We start from the raw sequence: 20,574 nt of genomic DNA on the forward strand, positions 1-20,574 counted from the left end.
ATTTGTAGGCAGAAACATACATGGATCACAGTGATCTGTGTATGTTTCTGCCAAATTTGCAGATCACAGGCAGGTGAATTTATTTCCCAAAATTTTTGCAGGAGAGTTGTCCCATCTCATGAGAGTTTAGGAACCCCATGCTTGGTATATTCCCGAATGCTATCTTCACCAGTGAAAAGGTTCTCAAGTTTAGCCGATGGTGAATTGAAGAGAGTTTGCCTACTGTCCAGTATTTTCCCGTAGCAAAGGAGATCTCTCTCCCGAGTTTTACATTAGTAAATTTGTTAGTGGAAAAAAATGCCCAAACTCTCCAGATTTTGCTAACTTGACCAGACTCTATTCTTAGTAAATTTACCCCCAATTGTATGTATGTTCTGGAATTTGTTTCAGTATTTTGAATTTCAACTTCTGTGTTCCTTAATTATAAAAAAAATAATAAAATGTCTTAATAAACTAAGTGTAACTTATTCCTAATATTTCTTAAGTGTTCCTGAATGTGAATCTTTATTTGCCTTTTTATTTTACCCATGTCATATAGTTTGCATCCTCATGGGATGTGGTATATACAGGGTTGCCGACATTTATCCTTCCGGGAGGGAGCTGTTGGGCTTCCACAGCGTGTTGTGGCAATAAGGGGGGTGGCCTGGCAAGTGACACATCATTGGGGCGGGGCATTGAGCTTGACAGCACGATCGCGACATCGCTGCCAGGATTATACAGATGTTTCGCCGGGGGCCGGGAGGTTTGCCTGCCTTTTCTGGGGGCCAGGAGCGACACACGATTTTCGTGAGGCTCCTGGCTGAATCGGGAGGGTAGGCAAGTATGAGTATATAACATATATGGTATTACAAGTCACTTGTGAGTTTCATTTAGACAACCTACCATTATTAATTTTGTTAGTATTTGTTTATGCATAAGTTTACAAATATTACAGTTAAAACAGTAGAAACACCCCCTTTCTGTTCATGGTTAACTAATTCCTATCATATTTGGGATATTCCCCTCAAACTTTACTAGGATCCAACATTGTTTTAGTATGCTTGACTTCCTATAATAATACTTGTTTTTTTGGGAAGATTGAGGATTAATAAGTGATCACATAACAGCAGGTGCAGTGGCAGTTTTCAATTGTTTGTTTAGTACATTAAATTGGGTAATTGAGGGTCATTTGTTAATCAGTGTTTTTCTTTAATAGTTCCCTGTAATTAATTTACTTTGTTTTCATTCTTTGTTTTGAACAAGCTTTATTTCTGTGTCAAGTAATTCTTCTTCATACCCTGTTTCTACAATACATTCCTTAACAAAATCAGGAGCTGATTCAGAGCCGCTCGCATGATGTGTATGTAAATTGTGTAGGCACTGCAATGCATTAGCACACCCAGTATTTCTTAGAGAGCGATCACATGGTGTAAGCAGGCACCCACCAGCCTGTCTTAAGACACCCATTTGTGCACATCATGTCCAGGAAGTGTATGCAACCATTGGTACATCGGATGCGATCGCAGCGCTTGTGGTTGACCATACCCTGCCGCAAGCACATGAGCACTTCAGTGTAAAAACAGCCAGGTGACATGTACTATGATGCTGTCATTTAATTATGCACACCTCTAAAATGCCATTGAGATGCTCAGGCACGCCTGCGTTTGCACCTCCACTCCCCCGATTTTAATGGCCAGCCCCTGTTATCACCTACAAACGGCATCCCCTGTCACTCACTCTGCTGGGCTGTCTATGGGCAGCAAGCAAATGCATTGTGAACTTTCACTAAGGTATGCACATGCGCACTGTGATGCATACGCATGCGCACAATGCATACACACTGCATACCATCGGCAGCAGCGAGAGTGTGCATCTTAGCGTGCAGGTCTGAATGAGCTCCTCTGACTGTTCCTGAAATTAGTGTCCACACTAAAAATCTAGCAGATTTTCAAAACTGTGCAATTAGCACATTGTTTTTCCATTTAGAAATATACAACTTGTGGACAGGATATAGCTGTTGACAACTGTTTCCTTAAGAGAAATACTCATGCTAATGTTATTATAAGAGTCTTCTTCCAATACTACTATAGGTCCAGATAATCATTTAATCTATCATTACTATTGAACATAAACTTTAGATTGTGTTCATTAATGTTTAGTCTCTATGTTAATTTCTCTACACGTAAATCACCCCCTGCCATCGGGGCCGGCACAGAGCCTGCACTACAGGGAGACGCCAGGCTGGAGAGGCGCTCTCCCTGCAGCTGCTGCTGAGTCAGTTCTTGCCATTGCTGGCAGCCTGCTGTAGAGAAGTGCGGCTGAGCCTGAAGGGCTCTTCACACACTCCCATCCCCTTGCTGTTCACAGACTGGTCCAGGGGACATCGTGCCAGATGCCCCCCGGCCAGTACAATATAGCTTCAATTTGGGAGCGCAGGAGCTGTGACTGATGACAGGGTGGCTGGCTGCACTAGTTACTTCCCAACTGAGTCCTTTCTATGTACAGCTGCCAGTGCCTGCTCATTGCATATGCCCCAGTGATCCCTCCCCTCCGTGCCTGAGACCCCGAGTCTTGACCCCCCCTCTATCCTACCCTGTCACTACCCTGGTCTCTGACTGTATTCTACTGAATCTCCTGTCCCTTCACCTGGAGTCTCTGCCGCCTCCTATCTACCCTGTCTGTCACCACTCTGACTTTATTCTATGTAATCTATTCACCTTCAGTCCCTAGCCAAGACCCCGCCCCTCACTATGAGTCCCTGCCCCCTAATTTAAACTGTCTATTCTAATCTACTCCCTCCTAGCTAAAGCCCCACCCCTCACCTGAGACCTCGCCCTATCATATACCGTGTCTGACTTTTCTAATCTACTCCCTCCTGTCTGGTGCCTAGACCCCACCCCCATGCATCGAGTATCCACCTCTTTCCCAGTCTATCCTGTCTCTGCATTGTTTTCTTGTACCCTGGCCTGGAGCTCCACAGGGACCAGACACTTCCTCCTTCTGTTATGTGCTAGTGGAGGTGTCAAAATTTTAAATGTTATCTAGGGGGATGGTATACTTATGCTATGGGGTGGGTTGTATTTGTTTTTTACTTGGGGGGGTAGTACTGTCTGTGCTGGGGATGGTATATTGTGTGTGCATGGGTATTATTATTGTGTCTGTGTGTGTGCAGGGTTTATTTATACTATCTGTTATATGTGGGTCAATGATGGTCTCTGCATTATCTGACGTTCACTGCGATTCTCTCTGCATTATCTGGTGGTCATTGCAGTGCTCTTTGCATTATCTGACATTCACTGCGATTCTCTCTGCATTATCTGGCAGTCACTACGATGCTCTCTGCATTATCTGACGTTCACTGCAATGTTCTCTGCATTATCTGATGTCCACAGTGATGTTACCTGCATTATATGGTGGTCACTGGGATGATCCCTGTATTATCTGATGGCCACTTTATTCAAAAATGCTACTTTATTTGCTACAAAATGTTAAACGGTTTCTGCCATGTTGGTAGATGGAATAATAATGCAGCTATCATTATGTTATATTTTGTATGTGTTACTGTCACAAATGTTCCTGGTAGTTTGTGTTACTGTAGGTAACAGCCACCCCACCAGGCACAGAGTAGGTGGAGGTCATGTTCTTATAGAAGATCCAAATGAAGACTAACCCCCATTACTGATTTGTAACCTATTTTACTGATAATAGAAGAAGCTTCCTAGGGGTGTGTGTAAGTAGAGGTCTATGAGCCCCAGTAAAACTATACTAGTCTGACCACCAAACACCCTGCTCTCACAATTTTATTGCTGATGTTACCTAATTGTCCTCATGTATTGCTTTGACACATTTATTCTGAGTATTTTTATTTGGTCATCTAGACACCATAGGCAACAAACATGTAAATGGTAGGAAAGGCTGCGATGTGGTGGAAGAACAGGATCACATGGCTGAAAGCACATGTGACGTGATTTGCTTAAATTCTACCCTAGGATGATGCTCCATTGACATCTGAGCCCTCTACAATTATTTGGATGCATCTGGGGGTCTAGTTCCTTATCAGTGCTACTGTGACATGTGTATAAGGGGCACTGTTACTGTGACATGTGTATAAGAGGCACTACTACTATGACGTGTATAAGGGGCACTACTACTGTGGCATTATGTGTATAAGGGGAACTACTACTGTGACATGTGTATAAGGGGCACTACTACTGTGACATGTGTATAAGGGGCACTATTTCTGTGACATGTGTATAAGGGGCACTACTACTGTGACATGTGTATAAGGGGCACTACTACTGTGACATGTGTATAAGGGGCACTACTACTGTGACATGTGTATAAGGGGCACTATTTCTGTGACATGTGTATAAGGGGCACTATTACTGTGACATGTGTATAAGGGGCACTACTACTGTGACATGTGTATAAGGGGCACTACTACTGTGACATGTGTATAAGGGGCACTATTACTGTGACATGTGTATAAGGGGCACTATTTCTGTGACATGAGTATAAGGGGCACTATTACTGTGACATGTGTATAAGGGGCACTACTACTGTGACATGTGTATAAGGGGCACTATTTCTGTGACATGTGTATAAGGGGCACTATTACTGTGACATGTGTATTAGGTGCACTACTACTGTGGCATTATGTGTATAAGGGGTACTACTGTGCATCATAACATGAGTAAGGGACACTACTATGTGGTGTAATAACAATCAGGCATCTACGTGCAGTGTAATGTGAATAAGATTGTGCTACTGTGAGGCATAATATGAATTGGGGGTCCTATTGTGTTGTCAAGCTCCTTTCTTGTGAGACCACACTTCTTCAGGGAGCTCTGTCCCTTTATAGAATATGGGTGGAGGGCACAAATTTATAGTTTGCAGGTGGGCGCTGAACACCCTAGCACTGGCCCTACCTGCCATATTATGATCAAAGCATCAATGTACCTCTTACACATTCTTATCATGTCGTATATGTCTTTTTTTGATAAATATTTTGCTCTCCCATTGATCCATGTACAAATTTAAATACGATAAGGCAAAGGTAGTGCCCATACCAGGTCATGACATTGGTGAAAGAGGAACTTTTCCACAATTTAAAAAAAAAAATTCAGTAATATTCAAAATAATATTTTCTCCATTTTTTAATGTTACATTTTTGCCCATTTTTTCCTTTTAACTGCTGACCCCTTAGCATATGGAATAGACAAATAAAGTGCTTGTGCATCACAAGTTATTCATTTATGCCTTTTTTGTTATTTAAAGTGTTCCATAATCCTACAGTAAGTACATCTGTGTATTCCTTCAAATATGAATCTAGCATGTTAACCTAAGGTTGCAATTTAAATACATAAATGGGACAAATTTGCTGTTAGAGACTTTTCCCTATAGGCGATAGGTCTCCCTGGGGGAAAGTGTCTTTTATTATGTATTTTGGGAATGTGATAACATATTGCCAGATTTCCAGAGATTTGCACGTGCACATTAGAGAAGACACCTTTAACAAAAAACTAAATAACAATCACGTCTTCATAATATCAAGACACCTCCTGCAGTTATATGAGTCTGTCACTCAAACAGAAGCTGTAATGACAACATGGAAAGAAGACCCAGAATTGGGTCGTGACTTGATGTTTACTGTGAGTGACCATTGCAGTATTGCATCCAACCACTTTTGGCGGTATGCAGTCGGGATGCCGACTGTCTGAATGCCAACTGTCGGCATCCCGACTGTCTAATCCCGGCAAGGGTCTAATGACAGGCGTCGAAATCCTGACGCCTGTCATTTTACCTACGCCAGGAGCCCGACACCCGGCATCCCGATCGAAGGAAAGCCGGGCATGGACAGTCACGGGGATTAGGTTAGGGACTCCCAGGGGGGAGTTAGGATTAGGCAGCCCCCTGGGTTAGAGTTAGGCTAGGGGAAGGGGGGTTAGGGTTAGGCACACCCCAGGAGACTTCGGGTTAGGCTGTGGGGAAGGGGGGGTTAGGTTTAGGCACTTGGGGGGGAGGTTAGGGTTAGGCACCCCTAAGGGAGGGTTAGGGTTGGGGGGGGAAAAAGGTTAGCGATACTTACCTTAATTAACGATCAGAATTTTCAACCTTGCCGGGCTGCCGCTGTCGGGATTTGAACCGGCGGTAAATCATACTGATTTCCTTGTGGCTGAATGAAGTACTCCAATACAGCATGTGCTTTATAAGGTAAAATTTCGAGGAAAATATGTTTGGCGATAACATTTTGTGACACACCTTTGAAATGTATCCTATTGGTGGGCCTGATTCGCATGCATTGACGATGCCAGATGCAGTGGAGCTATTTTTTCTTCTGCACATGCATCTAAGTCGCACTCCTCATGTGTCTAGATTCCAGATGCACAGAGTCTAAGCTGCGATTGAGGTGCACAGGAGATGCATTTTCTCAATAATGTTTTGAAAATGAAATCTGCATTCCTGTACATTGTCAGGGAGGTGACTTAGCAGATGGTCTATCTTATGATCATGTTATGGGAATGTCTCCGGTATGTTGCTAAAAGTGTCTGCTTACAGAATTGCACATCTGCTCATATATGAGGCCCGGACTGCACTACGCATGTGCCCCAATGATTACCGTGCAGAGATGCAGATCGAAATTGTTTCAAATTTTAATGATCAGGAGAGAACAAAGGAATTATTACATCCGCACACATCAATCAGTAAAACATAAGAACCCCGTATTTTTATTTGTAAAATTGTATTTGAGTCGGGGGTGCTGCCAACTGACAAAAGGTATTAATTACCAAGAACCACAAAAATCACTACATATCGCTATTGCGATTGCAGCTGCAATTACGCACAGAGGTCTGCTGTGAAAATATGCTAATGAATGCAATAGCAAAGCTGTTGCACAGCCAGCATAGAGACATCCACTACCGCTATCTTACATCCATAATACCTTGCAGTCCTGTGTATACATCGGGAACATCGAGTAACATTGGACCCTCACGCAGAATTACAGCAGGTCTAACCTTACTGAAGAATTGCTGACCTCGTTGCATGCAGTGAGTACTCAAGCTGCGTATGCCGTCTCATTGGCTAATTTATGACACCTATGCAACGGCGTTCTAATGAACAGGCATGTCTGCATTTCTTCGACCACTCGCACGTCACCACCCCCAAAGTTGACCTCCCGTCACTTTCTGCCTGAGTAATTGCAGAGCGATCGCAAAGCTAACTCACGCACACTCACTGCTATGCATGCACATGTGCTGTATGCACCATTGACCGACGCTGTTGCAGTAGTAATCCGTGATGAATCAGGCCCTTTGTCTATTAAGTGGCGCACAGTAGTAACTTTAATTTTAATAAAAGGTACATCTTTATTAGGTATGCAATAAAATGTCCCAATCTGGAACAAAAAACAGCAAAATAGTGGTTAAAAATAAAGAAAAGTGAATGTGTTCTAAATTGAAAATATGTAATAAAATCAAGAAATATCCCTGCTGTGTGTCCCCATCATTTATTTGTCTTATATATATATATATAGATGTAATTCTTTTTCCAGAGCTCTGAGCTACAGCCAGTGAGAGAGGAGAAATTAAATTACACCCAATTTTATATATAGCGTATTCCTGTCAGAGCAGTTAATATGGCAATTTCAAGTAAATACATATCACTTCTGGTTGGTTAATTGTCAGGAGACATATGAAAATCTATTATCACTGGTGTTCCTCCCTAATTCACACCTCTAATTTTTACTGAATCTCATTATATTAATTTTATTTCTTATCAGATTATAGCAAGCTTTTGCATTGTATAGTGTGCATATATTGTTTCTGCGTATATAGAGGGCCTGATTCTGTAAGGATCGTAATTGCAAAGCTGCACTCAGGCAGCTTTGCAATTGTGATCCTTTGCATATATGGTAATGCACAGGAGGCATCACGCCCCCTGTGCATTACTTAACCGAGCTGCGTTGTTCAACGCAGCATCAGTTAATCTGTGTACCATCGACCGGCTGCGGTGTCCCATGGGGTACCGCAGCCGGCTGCCACGACCCATAGGGTCCTGCGGCCAGCCGCTGCAGCTTAGAGGAAGAAGCCAGGAAATCTCCATCACCCGACGGAGATCCTGGCCTCTTCCCTCCCCCCCCAACGGTGGCGACATGCCTCCGTTTCGAGTACCGGAGGCTATCGCCGCCCCCTCCCCGCCCCAAATGACAGCAGACTTTCAATCACTGACAGTCTGCCTCCAGTTTGCAAGCGGACTCGCAGACCCGTTCTGCACATGCACAGAACGGGTCTGGTTCCTGCGCAGATTCTCAAACATCGGGAATCTGCTTTCTACACTGCTGAATCAGGCCCAGAGAATGATTGTCTAACAGCCTAAATGCTGTGTTTGTATTTTATGGTTATCCCTTCACATAAGGGTGGTATTACACAAACCTTCCTAATTACTTAGAAATTATATACTGTATACTAACATTTCTCATGCACACTTGAAACAGAGTCTGTAGATATAATGGGCTTTATTCAGAGGCGGCCGTACGGTCTACGACCGCACAGCCGCCTCGATGTTTGTCCAGTGCGCATGTGACGAGGGAGCCGGCTCCTTCGTGCGCATGCATGAGACCCGCTACGACCGACAGCGCCGGTCATAGCGGGTCTCTTTACAAAGGGGGCGAGCTGTCGATGTTGATTGACAGCTCCCCCCGTTTGGAAGGCGGGCCGGGGGGTGGCAGCCCAAACGGAGGCGTTCCCACGTGAACGCCTGCCATTTGGGGGAGGCCCCACTGACATCACTAGTGATGTCAGTGGAGAGCTTCCAGCTCTGACAGACCCAGAAGCTCTCCGGGGCTTGCGACAAGTGAGACCCTACCCTAGGGTCTCGTCGTAAGCCCCGATGGTCGCGATGGTCTATGACCATCGCGACCATCACCCTAGCGGTTGTTAGAGCTGTGGGTGTAAACCCACAGCCTAATGACCGAAACAGAGGTGGCCGGTCAGGATGCAAGCGGCCGCCCAGTTTCTGAGCGACCACTTGCATCCTCCGACCACCTCTGAATGAGGGCCAATATGTGTGTAGTATCAGTTATTGTAGGTCCTTATAATATATTCAGTCTTCATACTGACATAGAGTATATGTATTCATTAGGTTCTGATAGGTTTAGTGAAAACTCCCTCACACCATTTATTAACTGTCTTAAAATCCTGGCTCCCCGCAATTCATTAGTTTGCTACAGATGTAGCCACTCTCATCTATGCCGCGATGTGTGCGCATCGTGGCATGGATGGCATGATTAGCATGCGGGTGGCTATGGCATTTGCGTGCATATGCACACACACACACCATAGACTTCAAATAGAGTAATCGCTGGCTCGCAGCCTGGCAATTGCTGCGCTATTCCGTGATGCAACGATGAGGCTGGCTACATCTGTAAAATATTTTTAATTTAATATGACTGTTATGTCAGTCTTACTCTTGACAATTCTTATAGATCATTGATTTCTATTATTTTTTTTACATGATCTTTCCCGGCAGTTAGTAATAGTTCAGTATTGTAACTACAGTCTGTGGATTCCAGGGAGGTATGTGTAGCAACAATGTTGATAGTATCGGCTGACTTGAGATTATGTAGCACAGAAGCTCTGTCACATTTACACATATTACAGGACAAATTGCACACTACTACCCCACTGTTTCACATATCAAGTTAAATTACAACATCATGGGGATTATGAGTGAGGTGCACACAACGGGAATGCAAACGTGCGTTTCGCTGTTAAGAAACTTTGTCAAGGCCACTCAAAAAGAGTCAGCTATACTGGGGCTATTTACAGGTGATTTTTATTTAATTTTGCCACTTGGGCAGTTCCCTTAACATAAGATTTTACTTAAGAATTGTCCCAATCAGCTGGCATGGAGCGAAGTGGCTAAAAAAGACTGCCTTTAATGATGCACTATGCTCCTCTCCATTGCTATAAGCATCTGACTTAAACCAGAAGTTGATTTTACAGACGGTTACAACTGGTGCGGGTTTAGGCGTTGTATTGTCCTAAGTGGAAGATGGTGAAGTTGGATGAAATTGAGTATGTAAGTGTATTGTGTCATGAGGTGAACCCAGTTAGTGACTGGTGTGGGAGATAATAGTTTTTTTTATCACATTTGGCTTACTTTACAGCCTTTATTCTGACAAGTTCAGTCTCCTAATAAATTCAGTTTGCCTTTTATGTTTTGTATTAAAGCCAAGTAGCAGGACTACTTTATTTGCAGTGCAGCAGCAGCAGCAAACACTTCCTGGGCTCAGTGGACTGACTGGGTAGCTTCTCTTGCAGCTCCTCTTCACTCAGGGACTGTGAGAATGTGACTGTCAGCAATAGCAAGAGGAGGAGGATATTTGGCCTGTAGCATGCGGCCTAACCTCATGACTAGTGTTACACTGCCACATCATGTAATAGACTGACAGCAAGACTCACGAAGGGGAAATTTATCAAGCCTTCTAAAGAGTTAACAAGTGGAGAGGTTTCTCATAGCAACCAGTCAGCTTCTAGATAGCATTTATTAAATACATTCTGTTTGAAGCTGATTGGTTGCTATAGACAACTTCTCTTTTTATCTGCATCTCATAAATATGTATCACAGAGATTTATATGCTAAATTCAATATGGTTACTTAGTGAATCTGTTAAATATTTTCCACAAGATATATTTTTGAAAACGAACATATTGCTACATGTACATTGCCAGAGGGAGAACGGTCCCTTCTTAATTTTAACAAAAAATATAATTCTAAGGGGGATATTTATCAAAGCTTGGAGAGAGATAAAGTGGTGATAGATAAAGTACCAACCAATCTACTCCTAACTGTCATTTTTCAAACACAGCCTGTAAACTGACAGACACTGATTGGTTGCTACTTTATCTCTCTCCACTTTAACTCTCTCCAATTTTTGATAAATCTACCCCTAAGCATTTCAATTAGAAAATTCACTAAAATAACCTACATAATGTAACTATTTCTTCCCTTTCGTCAACATATTTGTGAATTTTCTCTGAAGATTTGTAAATAAAAGTCATGCTTTATTTTTAGGGAACCTAAGGAACATTTGTGTACTTTACTAAAATGTTGAGACATGGAAAGTTTGTGATATTTTTCTGATATTTCTTACGTGTTCCCCAAATCTTTCTTTAAGTGTACAGTAGCACCTCCCTACATATAGCATTTCACAGTCAAATTTGAACATATACTGTAAATGCAATTCCTGTTGTTAAACATAATAAAGGATTTGCTTTTGTATGTGCCTCCTCTTACTGTAGAGGACAATTTGGTGGTTTTCATTTCTGTATTTGGACTAGCTTTTCAGGTCGTGCATAGTTTACAGACCTTCAGATTATTATTGCATTCCAGCTATAGCTGTGACCAAGGCAGAGTGGAGGGGGGCCAGTTAGTTGGGCATGCTGTACAGTACATCACATTTTGATTTTGGTTATCATTGTCTCTGGGACAGAGGACATCATTCAGAGGCGGTCGCTCGGGAGCGATCAGTCACACCCAAAGTGATCGAGAATATGCAAAGCGAAAGCTCAATCGCAACGCACATCGTAAGCGCGGAAACACCCACAACAATGAAAGCACACCTCCTATCTCTACGGGCTAATTCAGAGTCGGTCGCAGGTGGCAACCTACATCAGCACGATTAACACCTGTTACATTGTTAATTGCCTACAGACATCGGTTGAGGCAGAAACCATCGCCTGCACTCACAATGCTTAAGGTAGACCCTGGGCTACCTTTAGCACTGGGAGCAGTAGCATCGTTATTGCAACGAGATGACGTGTGTGATGACTCGCTCAGTAATATATGCACGCCCTTAAAACGCCCTTTTTAAGGTCAACCATGCCTGCGTTCTCGCCACCACACCCCCGTTCACAAGCACCTTCCCCTGTAACCACCCACAAACGGCACAAAATGTCTATCACAGCTACGACCTTGTAGTGACTAGCGAGCAAGAGGATTGCAGTCGGAGAGACAGGCTTGCACACGCGCACTGCCATGTGTGCGCATGCGCAGTTGAAAAAAACATCGCTTGCTACGTCCAATCGCTCCGTGCGACCGCCTCTGAATGAGGTCCAGAGTGTGAGGTGGTCGGTTGGTTGGGCACTGTGTATGTGATTCCAGAAACATGAACATGATTTCAGAAATGAATAAAATAAGCACACTTATCCTGAATGTGGAAGTTGCTATAAATCTAGGAGCGCTGGTTTTTGGCCGTGTTATTCATGGCATTTGGTGTCACTTGTTTGGTGGTTAATAATTAAAAAAAAAAAAAAACTTTATTTTCTGTTTTGCCAATTTTTGTAGGTGCATAAATAAACCAGGGACTAGATATACTAACCCCCAGTAAATGCTAAATCAGTCTAGTTTAGAATTTATTTTGCCACTTTAAATTCATCAGTAGATCAAGCAGTTTTTCCATCTAATTGGAATAATATATAAATTATACCACACAGTGCATATTTGTTGTACAGACAATGGTTATGTGGCCAGTTAAGGAACCTTATATGCATATATGTGAAATGAATTTGCATATGTAAATTAGTTAATAATATGTGAAATTGCAATTATTGTTGTTTGGCTACAAAACTGTCCTTATGTAATGCAGTTTGTCAGTAAAAGGGATGGGTACCGGATGCCGGCGCTCGGGATCCCGGTGGTCAGAATCCCGACGCCGGCATCTTGACAGGGTTAGAATACTGACACTTGTCAGTCAGTATTCTAAACCTCCCCCACTCCCTACCCTAACCCTCCCTCCCCAGTGCCTAACCCTAACCTTCCCCCTAGTGCCTAACCCTAACCCCTAACTCTAATCCTCCCCACAAGCCTGCTACTTACTTTTGGGATTCCGGCGATCGGGATGCGGTACCAGGATTTTGACAAGTGTTGGTATTCCGGTGCCGGCATTGTGAGCGCCAGAATCCCCATGGTCAAGATATTGACCACATCTCAATATAACAATTAGAGAGTTTAAACAATGGATTCCTGAGCACTAGCACTTTTTAAATTAAGATCTAATACACTTACAAATATTTTATAAAAGATAAAGGTGGTATAACACTGTAAAACAAGTGACATTCTGGATTATAGATTATAAAAACCTATTTTTTTATGAAACATTTGATTTTAATGTGTTTTGGAAATAACATTGTATATACTGAATATATGAATGCTATTTAATAGCATATAAATGTATATTTTACATTTCTGTACTTTTATAAAAGGTATGGGAGTCTCTTCACCCTTTTACTTTAAAATAAAAATTTTCAGTAGTATTGTATGCACTATAAAGTATAACATAAATGTACAACAAATCCTCTTTAAAAATAATATAATATGATCTTGGTCTAATGCTATATGTCTTATATGATGTTATTCTTCATAGCTTTTAATAAACACATACACACACATATATTTCTAATCTGTTCAGATCATACCTGCCTACTCTCCCAAAATGGTTGGGAGCCTCCCGAAAATCGGGTGTCGTTCCTGACCCCCCGGAAGAGGGGGCAAGTCTCCCAGCTGGCGCAGCCCGCCTGCACCCCCCGCTTGCATCCGCTCCCCCCCTGGCGTCACCACTTACCTGGTCAAAGTGGCTGGGTCAGGGGAGCTGATGACACGATTCGCGCTGAATCGCGTCATCGTGGCCCCGCCCCCGGCTACACAACGCTGATAATATATTCGTTGTGAAGCGGGGGCGGGGCTGCGATGAAACGAAGATGCGGCCACGTGCCCTTTTCAGCGCCCAAACCGGGTCACGCCCCCTTTCCCCCCCACTGCAGTGCCGAGCTGGCTGCCTCCTCCCGGAAGAGACAGCCAGTTTGTCTGCAAGTATGGTTCACATAAGCTACATTTGATTTTAGCTATTATCATCCATTGGATATCTGTACAAATTTTCAGCTGATATCTCAGGTATTATGATGGGTTAGATAAACACACTTGTTTTGAATTATGGTACAGGGCTAACCGTATTATCACATATTTAATTTGGTTTACATTGGTGTTTTTTGGAATATTTTCTGCACTAGGAGTTTCTGAGAGATTGGTTCACTTCACTCTTCAAGGAGCATCATTGCTATGGAGACTGACTTTATTTTCTGCCTTGTTTCCCAAGTCTTGGATGATATACCAGTCTATTGTACTAACCAATATTATTATTAATATATCTAGGAAGCATTTTGTTGGACAAAGAAACACAATGCACATATTTTCATTTTACCTATGAGAAAAAGTGAATGTACAAAAGTGATATCTCTAATTATTACTATGTTTTTTTCATGTAAGAAACCAATTTTTTTTTTTCTTTTGACAGAGATAGAAAAATTTCATGAGTCTGAAGGGAAGAAAGAAGACGAGGAAAAAAAATATCTAGACATAATCAGCAACAAGAACATAAAATTATCAGAAAAGGTCTTGATACCAGTTAAACAGTATCCAAAGGTAATCTTTTTGTTTTACACTATAAATTACTGTAGACAATGTATGTTTACAGGTATTAACTATTTATATTTCCAGTTTATATAATATTACACTCTGTTATTCTCAATCAGTTCATTCTGTGTTTGCTTGCTAGAAAAAAAACAATGTAAAAATATTGGGCATCTTTTTAGACGTACATCTATTTTTTGTAGCATAAATATATGCATTTCAGAACTGTGCTTGTGTCCCAAAATGTGTCTGTATCTACATTTACTAGCATCTTGGACTCGTATCTCCTTACATATACAGAGATAGAACAGAAGTCTAGAGTGCCTCCATGGAGAGCAACTATGAGACATTGGGGATTATATACTAAGCATCAAGTTCTAAATTTCAGTGCTTCATTAGTATTTATGGACAAAATTTAAGAGGGCAATGATTTTACTAGCAAAACACAGCAAGTAAAAGCATTGTCCTTTTAAATTTTAGCGATAAACACAATCGGAAGCGCCGGGTTTAATAAAATCTACGCTTACTAAATAAACCTTGGACTCATCTTTGCAGGTGTATCTTTTGTGGTTGCTGGAGGCCTGGTTTAAAGCTACATAATGATGATTACAGTATGTCACCTGCAGCTGCATGTACTTGTATCTGATTGGCTGCTTTTATTATCATCCAGCTAAAAGTACTTCATTCATTAGCATCGTGGCTATATTAAGTTATTGCTATTTATTTTTATTATTTTTAATTTCCATTTCTACTATTGCAGGAAATAAAATCATATTGGTATTAAATAAACTGTTTATATTTCATGACATGTTATACGGAAAATGTGACTTTCACATTTACAACTAACACTATCAAGCCACATTTCTATGTCATTGGTGGTTGTATGTATATACATTGGTGTAGCATCTGTGCTAATGTGTTTTGAGTTGGATGTATATAGAAATACATGTAATTCAACGTAAAGTTGCATTTTCTTTGCACATTATAGGAGAATAATGTAATGAGGCCCATTGTTGTATAAATCATACCGAACAACAGAACCAAGTTTTCATGGACTCAGCTTTTTTGGGCTGAAGAATCTTTTGAACTCACCCAAAATGTCTCTATTTTGTTTGAATCTAAGAATGGTCAGTGCAATCCGGGCTTGGTATACTTTGTACTAAAATTGCAATAGAAAATATCGGCAAGTATGATTATAGGCATGTTAGATCGTTTTGAGACACATATAATGTATATGATTTCTAATGCAGTCATGGTGGAAACATGTTCTTTCCATGCTTTATTGCTTGGGCGATCCACTATGCAAAATTTCCTTGCTGCCCAGCACTGAAAGTTGCACTGCATTGATGGTTAATATACAAGCAGCTGCATAGCATGATTTCTTCACCACTTCACTGGCCAATTGACTAAAATATAAAAAAGACTGCGCCAGTAGGGAGTTAAACCATATAGATATATTTTAAAAGTATTCAAGAGATTATTAATAGAGAAATGGCTAATATAAAAATACCAATTTATTTCTAAACATATATGCACTTACATAAGTAACTCACAATACAATAGCAGTATATTATAAATTAATAAATGGTTAAAAAATAAATTGTTAAAAAATAAATAAAAAGGCTTTCAACCACAAAAAATGTGTATGTGAGAATAAATACCGGGGATTCCTATGGTTACCAATAACAGTGTCCAGATAATAAAAATCACTTTAAAGTATCATTGTTGTTTCCAAAATTAGTCTTTTTTTTTTTCAATAATTACTTTTATGCTGGGCATACACTATACAATTATCTGTCAGATATCTGTCCACTCTGGCTGGTTGGAATGAAAACCTGGTAATGTATGGGAGCAAATGACAGTCGATCATAAGATCTTAAACACTGGAAAATGGACAATTGTTCAAATTGGTTACATTTGTGTGCTTAAACTAATTTGTCTGAATGACAATTTGTGTCTGTTTTCCAGTGTTTGTGAGCAAATGGTTGATTGTCATACATTACCAGATTCATTCCAACCAGCCAGATTGGACAGATATCTGACAGATAATTGCATAGTGTATGCCCTGCATAACATATAATCCAGAGATTCTTGCTGTGTGTTGTTACAAATGTAACTTATTTTCTAGCATACACAAGACACTGACTTCTAGTCAGTGGTAAGTTGTTTAATACCCAATACTCACTGGCTGCTGCAGCCATCCTGTGTAGATATAGAAGCGACAGTGGGGGGTTAAATGCAGCAGTCCTCAATCCGGGGAAAGGTGTGCACCTTTAATATTGAGTTACCCGGCAAGATTGCAGACCGACTGGGTAGCCCCGGAAGCAATAGCGGTGGTCCGAATCCTGCACGCTATTCTCCCTTTGCAGGAACAACTTTCCACAGTGCAGCTGTGTTTAGCTCAAACACCCAATGGCTTCACAGTACTGGATGGCGTCAGAGTGGAGGGTCGTGCAGATCCCTCCCTCATGTTGTAGTTGCTGGTCAGAAAAGTCACTGGTGAACAGTGAAGAGAGTGGACTGCTTGCTTACACTTCTGCATTTCAGCAGCCACATGTTGTTTGCTACTGGGTCTTTTGTGTAGCCAGCAAGTGAGGCAGTATCTGGGCAGACTACTATCTGTGTACAGCAAGCAAATAGAGCAGCATCTGGGCAGTGCTGCTATCAGTGTCCAGCCAGCAAGAGGGGCAGTATCTGTTTTGGCTCTGTATTGTAAAATCTGTCCTGCCAACAAGGGAGGAAGGATGTGGGGCATTCTTTAAAAGAATATTTGTGTCCATCGAGCAAGTGTGCATTATCTAGGGCAGGGGTGGGGAACCTTTTTTCTGCTGAGGGCCATTTTGATATATACAACATTCGCGGGCCAGGTGCAGGCCACGCCCCCTCCATGTGACATCATACAGGGATGGGGTCACAATTGCCAATGACTACAGCAATACCCGAAGCATCCTGAGGATGTTTCGGGAACTGTAAGGGCAGCGGTCTGACCGTCTGAAGCGTCCTAAGGACACTCCAGGCGGCACTGCTGCATAGATTATTGCTGCAGGGTGCCATTCTAGGCACCCTGCTAGCCAGATAAGGCTAGCAGAGAAATGCTCCAGGGGCCAGACCAAATGATTCCGCAGGCCTTATATGGCCCCCGGGCCTGAGGTTCTCCATCCCTGATCTAGGGTGTTCTTAAAAAATATTTGTGTCCAATCCGCAAGTCTTTAGTATCTGGGGTGCTCTTAAAATGTATATTTATGTCTAACCAGCAAGTGGGCAGTATTTGGAACTCTCTTACAAATATATATTTTTGTCCAACCAGTTAGTCTACAGTATCTGGGCGCTCTTAAAAATTGTATTTGTGTCCAACCAGCCAGTGTGCAGTATCTGGTCTGCTCTTAAAAATGATATTTGTATCCAAACAGCAAGCGGGCAGTATTTGGGACACTCCTAAAAATGATATGTGTTTCGGCCAGCTGTTACCCATAATGCCTTAGAATTTAAAATCAAAGTTTTTTTTTAAGGAAAAATCAAAGTACAGTATGAATACAACAGCAGAGCCAGAGATTTCCAACAAGGGCATTGCAGGCAAGGCTGATCTTTCTTCTCAATCACAGTTTGTTTTGCATGAAAAACATCGCATATCAGGTTTAAACAGAAACTGGTTTCAAACATTTCAGTTGTTGTTGGTAAAAGGTAATGGAATGATGTGTTGCACATGTATAAAATATGAAAGACGGGCCACAAACAAGGAAGTAACTTGGGTGACTATACAGTGCAAAAGATTGAAAAGAAAGTTTTCTTGACCAAGTAATTTACGCAATAATTTGTGTAAATTAAATATACTTTAAAAATGTGTTTTTGAAGATACTGGATTAGGAGACTTTGAACTATTAATTTAAGTTTTGATTAACCTGCAGAGATATGCTTTTTGTGGGAGCTTTAAGAATTATGTTTTGGTTGGCAAAAAAAACAAACTACCACATACTACAATGTACAAAAATTGCTTGAGCACTGCAAGGCTACAGTAAATGCTTAAAGCATTTTGATATTGGAAATAATGCAAATCACACTTCGGAAAGAATAATGCAAGATTTGCTTGACATCTGAGCTTCACAAATAAGTTGTGAAATACTTAAACATTTGCATTCAGCAGAGTATTACAGTATTCTGTGTAATGAAATGAGACATCTCAGTTTTACAGCAGCTTATTATTATATACATTAAATATGTTTTTCAACTTGATAGAGATTACTGTTAGTTTTATATCAACATGTAATATCATTGATGGCAAAGCTGAAACTATAACTAACAAAATAAATTGCCAATATAGGGTTGAAAAAAATCTAACTTAGTGGGTCTAGGCTCTGATGAAGCAGCTGTCATTAATGGGAAGCACAAGGAAGTAGCAAAGCTATTAGAAGATGAAACGTTGTATTGTATAAACTACGGTGTGGCTCTTGACAGTGCCCAAGCATGTGCTGATGACCCTTATTTAGTAAAATGTAATGAAATCTTAAGGCATCTGTTCTTCTTTTTTCAAAATCCGCCTGTTAGAATGGCTGGTTTTACTGAAATCCAAAATATGCTGACAAGTCCTCAGATATAGGGCCATATTCGATTCGTTTCGCATGGATGAGAAAGTTCTGCCTTCCTGACTTTTCGCCGCCTTCGCCTGTTTTGGACGCAAAAACTTTTCATGCACGCTCCCGATTTACTCCGTATTAAATTGCCAAACAGGCAAAAATGGGACCCGGCGAATGTGAAACAGGCGAAAAGTGCAGGATGAATTGGGGGAATCACTCTGTATCCCAGAAAAAGATGGGCTGACTTCAGAAATCATTATGGTAGTTTAGTTAGGGTACTTAAGTGGTGGTAATTGCTTGCTATTAGCGAATTGGTAAAAGTGGTGAAGAATGGCATAAAGCAGTGTTTTTTTAAGAAAATAAGTAGTTCCATCAAATTTGGGGTGCTTGAAAATGGGTACTAGCATATTATTTATGTCTCTAAAGTGAAGTTTTAGAAAAAGTGAAATTCCTCCATCATAGAAGCACCTGCAATCCCCAAACCACTTGGCCCCTTCTAAGAGTACCCCCAGAAGCTCATTTCACTAATTTTTGAAGTTGTTCCCCACTTTTTTCATTTTCGCCCCAAAATTCTAAAGCGTTTTCTGGGGTGTTTCTGGGATTCTTTTTACTTTTTTTGGGTGAATTGTCCGTTGGGGAGGTGTACCAAGGGTTGTGAGTGGTTTCCCAACACCTGCACCCCAAAGTATAAATTTTACACTTTTTTTTTCTCCTGCTATTCTGTGGAGAAAAAGTATAGCCTATTTCAGTGCCTTGACTTTACTTGATAAAATGCTGCAAAGTTAAAATGCCTTCAAAAATAGAAGTGTTAATAGTTTATTTTTATCAATTAACAAAATGCAAATTGAATAAACAGAAGAGAAATTAAATGAAATCGATATTTGGTAGGCAACCCTTTGCCTTCAAAACAGCGTCAATTCTTCTAGGTACACTTACACACAGTTTTTAAAGGAAGTCATGGAGGTTGTTCCAAACATCTTGGAGAACTAACCACAGATCTTCTGTGGATGTAGGCATGCTCAAATCCTTCTGTCTCTTAATGTAATCACAGAAAGGCTCTATGATGTTGAGATCAGGGCTCTGTGGGGGCCATATCATCACTTCCAGGACTACTTGTTCTTCTTTATGCTGAAGATAGTTCTTAATGATATTGGCTGTATGTTTGGGGTCGTTGTCCTGCTGCAGAATAAATTTGGATTTTGCATAATGCATAATGGATAAGTACCTGCCTAAAATTTCTCAGCATTGAGGACAGCATTAATCCTGACCAAATCCCCAACTCCATTTGCTGAAATGTAGCCCAAAACTTGCAAGGAACCTCCACCATGCTTAACTGTTGCTTGCAGACACTCATTATTGTACCACTCTCCAGCCCTTTGGCGAACAAACTGCCTACTATTACAGCCAAATATTTAATTTTGACTCCTCAGTGCAGACCACCTGCTGCCATTTTTCTGCAGCCCAGTTTCCATGTTTTTATGCATAGTTGATTCACTTAGCCTTGTTTCCACGTCGAAGGTATGGCTTTTGGTCACAATTCTTTCATGAAGTACAC

At 41.2% G+C, this 20,574-nt stretch overlaps 1 protein-coding gene across 3 annotated transcripts in view; it reads left to right on the forward strand.

Annotated features, from left to right (window-relative positions):
- KHDRBS2 (KH RNA binding domain containing, signal transduction associated 2) overlaps positions 1-20,574 on the forward strand; it is a 554,229-nt gene that overhangs the window by 113,847 nt on the left and 419,808 nt on the right. For all 3 annotated transcript variants that reach the window (XR_015872448.1, XR_015872449.1, XM_088455914.1), the window contains exon 2: positions 14,333-14,460. Coding sequence is in view for 1 of the 3 variants with exons in the window: in XM_088455914.1 (XP_088312040.1) it covers positions 14,333-14,460 (128 nt within the window). In the remaining 2 variants the exon portion in view is untranslated. The remainder of the gene's footprint in view (positions 1-14,332; positions 14,461-20,574) is intronic.

Source organism: Taudactylus pleione, unplaced genomic scaffold, assembly GCF_031769625.1.
Source record: "Taudactylus pleione unplaced genomic scaffold, aTauple2 ptg000678l, whole genome shotgun sequence".
NCBI lineage: Eukaryota > Metazoa > Chordata > Amphibia > Anura > Myobatrachidae > Taudactylus > Taudactylus pleione.